This window comes from Choloepus didactylus, chromosome 6 (genome assembly GCF_015220235.1).
Source record: "Choloepus didactylus isolate mChoDid1 chromosome 6, mChoDid1.pri, whole genome shotgun sequence".
NCBI lineage: Eukaryota > Metazoa > Chordata > Mammalia > Pilosa > Megalonychidae > Choloepus > Choloepus didactylus.
The window spans coordinates 12,374,185-12,384,120 of record NC_051312.1 but is presented as its reverse complement, the minus strand read 5'-3'; the positions used below and the strand labels follow the sequence as shown (position 1 = coordinate 12,384,120).

General features: G+C 45.0%; 1 protein-coding gene across 1 annotated transcript; it reads right to left on the bottom strand.

Annotated features, from left to right (window-relative positions):
• Positions 1–397: 397 nt before the first annotated feature.
• HNRNPUL2 (heterogeneous nuclear ribonucleoprotein U like 2) lies at positions 398–9,682 on the bottom strand. Its single transcript, XM_037840066.1, has 14 exons — positions 9,111–9,682; positions 6,983–7,118; positions 6,607–6,683; positions 6,265–6,404; positions 5,869–5,959; positions 5,659–5,771; positions 5,175–5,438; positions 4,866–4,988; positions 4,352–4,480; positions 3,654–3,822; positions 2,159–2,359; positions 1,100–1,173; positions 737–844; positions 398–616 (listed from the first exon to the last, which is right to left on the bottom strand). The coding sequence occupies exons 1-14, from the start codon at positions 9,652–9,654 to the stop codon at positions 536–538; spliced, it is 2,250 nt and encodes a 749-aa protein (XP_037695994.1). The 5' UTR covers positions 9,655–9,682; the 3' UTR covers positions 398–535.
• Between the last annotated feature and the right edge of the window lie 254 nt (positions 9,683–9,936).

Sequence of the window (9,936 nt, the reverse complement as noted above, 5' to 3'; positions counted from 1 at the left end):
AGCCAATCGTTTATTTTCACTGCCCCAGTCACAAGCTCACCCTCTGCCCCCACTCCTGCCTGCTCTCCTACCAGCTATGGAGAGTCCCTGCCCCCCACACTGCCACCCCGTCCTCCCCACATCACCTCATCACTCTCCCTTACACGGCTGCCAGTTCAGCTGCCTTAGAAGGTCAGAAGGGTGACATTTTCGGTTCTTTTCCTGTCCAACTGCAGAGTATGGGACAGGCAGCCCTAAGTGCTGCTTTCTGCGCAAATGTTTTTTGATTACAAATATCTAACTAGGTTTGAAATGTTTTTATAGAATAAGACAATATTCTTTTCAACAAACTTTAAAAAAATGTACAGTTTTGTTGTTTGTTTCCACCTCCCCCCTCCCAAACCCCTGCTTGCGCACCACCCCCCACCCTCACCTCCCCTTCCCGGCAGCTCAGCCCCACCCCGACAGCCCCTGTTTTCCTTGGTTGTGTTTTGGAGGGTGCCTGGCACCCCCAGAGATTCAGCTTCACGGCTGACAGGCGACACTGGCAGAGGCTTCACCGATACCCTTGGTAACCGTAGTAGTTCCTGTAGTATCGGTCTCTGTCCTGGGGGTGGTGGTAGTAGTAATTCTGCCACTAGAAGAGAGGGGAAACCCCGTCACTTGATGCCAAAGCAGGCTAAGGTTGGAGGCATGACAGACTGCCCTCTGGTCCTGCCCCTCTTCCCCTCTCTACCTATCCCAAGAAGATACTTACATCCCTATTGTACTGTCTGTAATAGTCTCTGTATCTGTTGTACTCATAATCTCGCCCGTAGAATCGATCATAGTCCCCCCTGTATCGATCGTAGAAATTACGGTAACCCTGAGAAAGGAGAGAGGCACAGTCATGGATTTTCGGCATCATGTCCCTCTGCTATCCCCTCTGAAGTGAGACATGTCTTAGCTTGAGACTATAAACATGTTTTAATTTTCCCAGAATAAATTCTTCCAGAGGAACACATGAAATGGGCAAAACCCTAAAGCCCTGAGAAAACAGCCCAAACCACTCTGCTCCCCCAAGCCAGTAGGAATGACTATCACGGCCCAGAGGGAGGAGCAGAAGGAGAGCTGCACTCACCCCTCTGTTTCCAGACTGCCCCCAGTACGGCTGCCCATAGGCCCGGTTGTCGTAGCCTCGGCGCTGCCCGCCCACTGGAAAAGAAATGGAGAGCACGCTCAGACAGCTGGTCTGGGGTCCTGGCTCCATGTCTGAGTGGAAGTCAAAAAAAGTTGGAGCCAAAGGCAAGTCTTGGGGAATTGGAGGCCTGTTTCTGTCAGGCTCATACAGTGTTAAAGCACCAGCCAGGATCTCATAAAAAGCCTTAGGGGGAAGGGCAGAGGAACAGAGACACAAGAAAACCAAGCCACCTTGCTTGTGAAGCTCCCTAACTCCCACAAAACATTTAAGATGGCAAAAGGATACATGGCAGAGTTAGAAACATGAGTAAGAACTGCCATTAACAGAATTATAGACTTTCAGCTCTGGAAGGGATCTCAGATATCATATAACCCATATCCATCACTTTATGCAAATGAAAAAAACTAGATAATAAGCTACATGAGGCGAGGAATTGTTTGTATTACCAGGGCCTAGCACATACCTGGCACTCAAAATTTTATTGACTTACACACACACACACATACACATTTTTAAAAGGCAGTGAATGCGCGTTTAACTAAACATAAAAGGGAAAAAATTAGTTCCACTAATAGCCACTAACTTGCTTTGTAACCTAAAAGGCCATTCAATTTTTTAGAAATCAGAATAACTGAACAATGCAATTTTCTGGTTTACATAGTCGGGTTGACTGGATGGACAAAGCAGCAAGAAAATTTAAGATGAGAATCCAATTTCACTGTCCAAATCCTTCAGGTATACTAGAACAGTGAAAACTAGACAGATGAAAAGGCTCAAGCATCGTTTTTCAAGGAAATAAACGATAAAAGTAACTACCTTTCATTGAAGAATTATGGGAAAAACAGACTCTAAGGGAAAGGACACAGGAAGAAACAAGCTCCATTAAGAAGACACTTCCTTATTGGTTGTCACGACTTGGTTTCCTTGGCCTTCCCTTGTAGGTCCCGCCTGTAATCAGCACAAAGAGCAGACTGAGACTGGCGGGTTCCCAGGACTTACCATAGCCTTGGCCTCGGCTTCGGTTCTGCCGGTTGCGCTTGTTTCGGTTGTTTCGGCGGTTTGTTCGCTTCTCAGATGGGGGCAGCAGCTTCCTGGCCTCTTCCTTGTACTTGGTAACAAGGGGCTGAGCTTCCTCCTTCTCCAACTCCCCATATGTTACCTCATCCATATAGTCGCATTTTTCAGGCAGAGAAAAGTTGGCTATAAGAGTAAGAGAGAAGCTTGTGGGCCTGAAAAGTGCATAGATGGGTAAGATGGGTAAGATGGGTAAGATCTCATTATGAAACTCTATTACAGGAAGAATAAAATTTTCTAACCTATCTACTTATGCAGAAATGTACTGGGTTCACACCTTCTCAAATTTCAATAAATAATCAAGTTAACTTTCTCTACCTTAAGTTTTCCCTAAACTGTAACAGCTGCAGGCTGTTTACAAGGTCTCAAGTGATCCATAATAAATGAGGAGTGAGTGTGGTTAGGGTTTCTTATCAGGACAGAAGCAGGTAACCAGAGGCTAAAAGTAACTTAGAAAGTTTTGGTCTTGGTTAGATAAGATGCTAAGAAATATACTTTTAAAAGAGACTCAAGAAATTTACCAAAGCCTGAAGGTACCTACTTATCTATACAAGGAGAACAGAAAACAAGAGTACAAAGGTGTCTCATTTACCACTTGTACTTGATGGGCTGGTACATTTGCAAGTTTCTAGACATCAAGTTCAGAGACTGATTCCCAGTGGAATTCAATTCGTTGGGGCTCTCATGATTCACAGACAAATCCAGTTAGCCCTCAGTTTTATAAATCTGAGTGAACTCAGAGAATCTGGCTCACAGATGTGCAAACCAGCCTCCCAGAATTTGAAGAGCCAGCAGATGACATGGCAGCAAGGGGGATATCACACTCTTAAAGAGAATAGCAGGAAGCTGGATCAATCAAGAGAACTAATTCTGCCTTGTGTGGACCTTTGTATTGTATTAAAGATTTCAGCAAGTATCAAAAACTCAGGCAAACAACAAAACAAAAACAAAGTTAACATGATGCCAGAAATCAAGATACACCAATGAAATCATTTACTCTACCGCCATACTTCTCTTTGAACCATAATAATCCTTCCCCTAAAATTAAATTCCATGAAAGCAGAGGGTTGTTTCAGCTATTTTCCTATGTACAGGACAGTGCTGGACAAATAGTAAACACTCCTAAATATTTACTGAATAACTAACTCAATGAAGCCTCTCCTTTGGGTTTCCCCCCCACCTTTGAGTTTTAATCATCCTCTGATCTATCCTACTTCCTTTTTGTAGCTTATCCAGAATGAGTCAAGGGGCTACTGCTTCTCCATTCACTCTGCTCACTCATTTATCTGCAAGTGCTCACACCCGTTAAGTGTTCTTTGGATTTAAACTTTAGCTGGAGAATCACTTGAGGTAATAAGAGGCTCTGACAGGTGCCTGCTGACCAGGGAAAGAATCCCTAACTTGTACAATTTTAGCCCACCTTTCATCTCCAACATTATAGACTCAGGCACGTCATCTCCCTCCACTTCCTTCCTCAACTCCAGCCTCTTCTTCCAATCTTCCTCATTAGGAACAACCACCACCACCTTCCGAGAGAAGGTCTTGAACAGCAATAGCTTCCGCCGTTGGCCAGAGTTGTACACATTACACTAGGGATACAAGGAAATAAGAGATGTTTTAGTAATAAAAATTATCACTTAAATTCAACCAAAACAAACCTTTTACAAGCAAGGCATCCGATAAGAGGTATACATATATATATATACACACACACAATCTCCTTTAATTCTTCAAACTCTACATGACAGGTATTACCCTATTCTGCACACAAGAGAAATTGAGGCTCTGAGAGGCTAAGGGACTTGCCCAAGGTTACAAACCTAGTAAACAGTGGAGCCAGGAATCCAACTGAGCTCCAATGCTTTTTCCATAGCCTCTTTTACCTGTTTTATAGTCTGGAGCCATATGCTCTCTGGCAAGAACGCTAATGAGAGGTATCTTAGTTCAACAATCATAAACAGTTGCCATAATATGGTGACCTGATTCTCTTCCTTAATCCTCTCTCTCTACATACGCAGCCCCTTTGACTAAGCAATTTCATTACATTAAATGGATGCCAAATTTTTCACCTTTGGATCTCCTAAATTATCAGGTTTCCTTTGAATGTCTGAACAATACCTGATCGAGAATGAAGTTCCTCTTTGTCCGGGAAGCAATCTGGACCAGCTTACTAAGGCACTGGGATGCTTGCTGAACTAACAGGTCTCGACTTTTGGGGTCCATCTCTGGCTCGTCGGGACCCTTCATCTAACAAGTTCGAGAGGAAGTGAACAGAAACATGAGAAGTTATGCAACAAGTTAAAGCCCAAGAGTTACTGGCAAATGCTACCTCTTTAAACACCAAAGCTATGACATCAATTCAATCCTACTCCTCAAAGCTGTGGACACTATTTCCCGCAGGAGTCATCACCGGCCTCAATCGGGATGTGTTTCAGATTTTCATCGAAATTTGACATTGCAGAGAATAAAAAAATCTACCTTTAACACATATTGAGAAGAACTCATTTCTTTATCTGGGGGACCCTTGTTCTCAGACATTTAAAAGACTAACTCCATTGGTGATAGGTTATAAGAATTTCTTGGTAACTCCGGAGCAAATACTACAGCTGACTAATCCTCCCCAGCAACTCACTCTCATTTGATTGAGCACCGTTTCCGCTCCCAGAACATTATATCTTTTTTCAGGGTTTTCTTTTGCGCATTTCAGTGCCCACTGTGTCTTTCCGGATCCAGGTAGTCCCACCATCAAAATCACCTGCACGTAAACAGAACCAGGAATGCAATGAAAAATAAGTGAGGGTCCTGTTTTTATAAAGCCCAATTTAGAACACCCTCCCTTGACCTAGTTTAATAAAGCTTTGAGAAGAAAAGACCTAGGGCGGCATACTAATCCACCATTCCAGAGCATGAGCATGAGATTTTTGCATCTTGACAGACATACCTCACACTCCTCTATGGTCTTGGGGGGGACTGCAGTGCGTACACGATCCTCGACAGGCACAACATGGATGAACACAAACTCTTCAGGAGGTGGGAAGAAGGGCTCCTCCTTCTGACCAAAATTTAGTTCTACAACACAATTTTTGCAGAGGACATGGGGTAGGAGGGCCCGGTCTGCCAGGGATTCCTTGTTGATCCGGAATGCCACACCTAGGTCTTCTCCATTCTTGGAGAAGGAAAGTTCTACTTCTTCATTCTCAAAATTCTACAATGACAAAGGACACACGCACTTATGGGGCTTTGTGGGGTTTAAGGTTGATTAAATCTTACAAGTTAACCTTTTTCACTCAAGATGCTGCACAATGCAATTAAGCAAGCAATGCATAAAATGCACAAAAGGCAGCAGCTGATGGGAAGCACAACTGAATTCCCAGTGCCCTTTATCCACTTCTTGCTATTAATCCACAAGTTTCCCAAGGACTTACTGCAAAGCAGCCAATGACATCATTCTCCCCAAAAGTCTGGCCAAATTCCTCAAACTGTCCATTCTCTGCCTTAAGTCCTCGTCCATCGAAACCATAGGAAAATTCATCCTCACCTAGAATAGTTGACAAATTAGTTACCTATACCTGAACTTTCCATAAAGTAAGCAACACCGTAGTGAGCACTAATGAGGAAGTTAAAAATAACTTTACCAAGCTGTGGATGGGAAAAATCAACAGACCACCCAACTCGAAGGAGAGAAACCTCTGTGCAGCCTTCTTTCATTGGGAGATTCTGGGTTACCTGGTTAAGTAGGAAAGGAACTCTCAGATACTCTAACCAACTCAGGAGGCAAAGTCTGAGTTAGAAAGGCAGGAGATTCAAAGCAACTAAAACCAACAAATATCACAGCTCAATATCAAAATAACATCACTGAACTAAAACCAAAGTCATGGAGGGAGGGGGTATCTATTTCTTTGTTACTGGAGCTAAGGTTATTGTTAAACGTGGTGCTTTTTTCTGCACTAATAAAATACTGATGGACAGGAGTCCAGCATATTGGCTTAAGGAATAACAAATCAATAGTCTTAATGGGCTATACATACTACCTTGGCCTCAAAGCAGACTTTCCCTTTTGTCACTCCGTATGTACTTCTTGCCCCAGACCAAAGAGTAGGAAACTTCTCTGAGAAAAGGGGCTGCCCTCCATAGCGGTCCTTGCTCACTTGAAAATGGAGATCCGAGGTATCTGATAAGAAAGAAGCAATCAGCTTCCTCCAATATCCAATACTTAAAAGCTACCAACAGTGCCCAAATATACTCAGTTGCAAGAGTAGATACAAAGTTTCCCATGTGCTAAATCTCAGAAGTTGTAGGCCATAAAGTTTTAATCTCCAAAATCATCCTTAGAAGATTAGTTAAAACCCCCAATCTGTCTGCCTTGTACATACACGTGTCCAGGTTCACAAGAGTTTGATCCTCCTCTTCGTCTTTTGACTCTTCTTCAGGGGGTGGTGGAGACTTCGAGCTATACACATGAGAAAAAAGCAAATACAATGTAACCAAAGCCCTCTTCTTTGAGGGGTATCTGCATGACATTATGTCCATTTTGAACTATCAGTAATTATAAAATCCCAGCAGACAGCTTTTTCAACAATGAGAGGGCAACAGGAGCTTCAATTTGTGAGGAAAATCAATCTAAAATTTATGCCTATGAAAACCTATTCCATTTTTAATCCACCCCTCCTTCCAGACTTGCCAATCAACATCAGGTATAGCGATATCAGAGCAGACACTCCCTTCAATGAAAGGGACTGTTTCCCTCACCGGCTGTGGTAAGCCTCCTCTCGGAATTCATAGTAAGCTCGGCCATGTTCATCCTTCTCATCCCGCTGTCTCTTTACCCCCCGCCGCTCACCATCTGAGCCTGCTGGTTTTGACTTTTCACTATCTTGGTCATCTCCTACAAAAAGGAGGGAAAGAAAATCAGCAGCTTTCAAACTAGAGAGTAGAATAAGCTCAGAACCAATAAAAACTAAAGGAGGGTTTGAATACTTCAAAATAAAAAGTTGAAAAAAAAACCCCACAAAAGCTAAAGGGGGATCTGATTGTTTGTCTTATCAGAATATAGCCAGGTTATTCCCACTGCATATACAGAATGTTTTATTCCCAAAGATCATCTTCCTGTCATTGGCTGGGATTTTATTTAAAATAAGAAACAGAACACATTGGACATTATGGGCTAGTTACAGTCAAGCAGTAGATAAAAATTTGGACAAATTTGCATTCTAAATTTAACTGCTTAAATTAGGTCAAACTTGAAGATTTTCCCATCAATATGACATAAAAATAGCCCCTAAGTCTTAAAAAAAAAAAATCTTTACAGGTTAATTCAATTTTGAGTGTCAGATTTAAATTTAAACTGGGCAATTAATACATATTTCCCAACACTTTTCCACAGCTTCATGATACAGAAACCTCAAATCCTTTAACAGTTTGCCTTTCCATTTTTAAAATGCACAGCCATGGCTGTAGATAGGTAGCAAACGGACTCAGGTGCATGATACAAAGCAGTATTTTTTATCATGGATCTTCACTGAAAGTTGCAAGAAGAAACCATTAAGTCACAAGAGACCCATAAATAATACTGCATCCTTACTGCACACAATTTGGGGCAGTAAGGTGTTATCGTATATTTAGCAACAATCTTCACAAGAAAAAAACCTGGAATTTTTCCTTAGGCTTTGTATTTTACAACACTAAAAAGTTTTTAATAATTTATTTAAAGCAGAGCTTTATCGCTCAACATATTTTATCTGCTGTCTGGGATACACATTAAGTCTAAGGTTATGTAATGGGATTTTTGTTCCAGGACATAGGACAAACAACCTGCAAACTGCATGTGACTGTTGAGTGGATTCCATTTTATAGCAGGAGCCCCCAAAAATGTATTATAAAAAGAACTAAAGCAACACATTTTATTTTAAGACTTGGAAGCAGCTCTACTTTTCCTCCCACAAATATTATTGTGGATCAGCCCTAACCATGAAATCACTTCAAAAGAAGGGAGAAAGGTCACTAACGCCCTGGGGTGACTCTACTACCTTTTCTCTTGCACAGAGTTACTCAACAGAGCCACCAGAACCTCAATCATTTCAATTCCGGAAGTCAGGGGCCTGAAATGTAAAAGCTAGGGCAAGTGTACAGCAAACAAATATGTCCCTCCAGTAAATCAGCGGGAAGATTAATATTTAAAACCAATCACACAAGCCAGGAAAAAACCTTGGCCAAGTAAGGTTACCTAACTTATTCTAAATGTATAAAATTAATACTTTCTCTTCACTAGTTAACGATTCAACTCGACACCTTCAGACTAGAGGCAATCTCTGCTGCTCAAGCAGGAGCAAGGTTAGATTTCCAGTCTCTGGGTGGCTCAATCTCTAGTAACGGCCTTTTGGTGGAGAGGGTTTGACCGATTTAGTTTATTACTTAATATTCTTAAGGCGAAAAAGCAACCCACAAATACAAATGGTCAGATAGTCCAAAGACCTAAGCCTCCAACTGTTGGTCTGGCTGTTCGTATAATCACCAATTTCTCAGCGCACTCAGGGTTTTGGAAAAGATAACCAGAGCCGCAGGAAACTGCTCCACAGGTAGCTCATAAACAGTTCGTATGCAAAATCACTCGCTTCCATCCACTACCATCAAAGAACCAAGTTAGGCAGGAATCTGCCCCCTGCTTAGAGCAGAGCCACCAGAGGCGGCCAAATCCCTCAGAAAAGTGGGTAGAAGATGAAAGTCACCTCCCCTGGGAAGTCCCAGCAAAAGGCGATTGGAATCTTGTACTTTCAGGCAAGTAAGAACAAGAGATTGGACCCCGCGATGCAGGGCGGGGGTGCTGGATCACGGGCGCACGGGGCAGTTTGGAGCCGGGGCTCCGCTGCCAGCTCCTCACCCTGTTCCTCTGCGGCCTTGTCACCCTGCGCCTCGGATCCCGGCGTCTCGTCCCCGCTCCGCTCCTCGGGTTCGTCTTCCTCCCCTTTGTCGGTGCTCTGTTCTTCACCACCATTTACCCCACCTGATCCGGCCGTGGCCTCCGCCGGCTCCTCGGAAGCTTCGGGCTCGGCCGCGGCCTCCATGGCTGCCTCCTCCGGGGGCTCCGGAGGCGGCTGCGCGGCCTGGTCCGAGGCCTTGGCAGAGAGTGGCTCTTCGTCCTCGTCCTCAAGCAGCGCCTCCTCATCCTCCTCCTCCTCCTCCTCCTCTTCGTCCTCCTCCTCGTCTCCGCCCGGGCCGCCGCCCGAAGCGGCCACAGGCCGAGGCTCCGCCTTGCAGGCCCCGCCGGGCCCGGCCCCGCCACCGCCGGTCTCGTCCTCGAGCATCTCGGCGTCCAGCGCCTCCTGCAGCCGCTGCGCCAGATCCACCTTGAGGCCGCGCGAGTCCAGGCCCCGCCGCTGCAGCTCCGACCGCAGCTCGGTCACTTTCAGCCGCTTCACCTCCATCGCCGCCGCCGCCTCCTCCGCCTCCCGCCGCCTCCTCCCCTGCGAACTGTCGACCGAGCCCGACCGCGCAGGCGCTGCCGCCGCCCGCCGCCTCCTCACGCGCCAGCACTGAGCCCGCGCGAGCAAGCGCACGCACGCACGCCGCGCAGACCGCACGCAACCTCCGCTACGTAGAGTTGGTTTCTCCTCCCTTCTCCCCTCCCCCTTTCGGCCCACCAAGAGCCAAACAACGCAATTGGGCGTTCGTTCCCTTCCTCCCACCCCGCGCTGTCCCCTACCACG

Coding starts and splice junctions, on each gene's coding strand:
- HNRNPUL2 (XM_037840066.1), bottom strand. CDS start 9,654: ATGGAGGTGAAGCGGCTGAAAGTGACCGAGCTGCGGTCGGAGCTGCAG. Junction 7,119..9,110: donor CAAGGCCGCAGAGGAACAGG/GTGAGGAGCTGG, acceptor TCCTTTTTGTAG/GAGATGACCAAGATAGTGAA. Junction 845..1,099: donor GGCAGTCTGGAAACAGAGGG/GTGAGTGCAGCT, acceptor CTCCTTTCTCAG/GGTTACCGTAATTTCTACGA.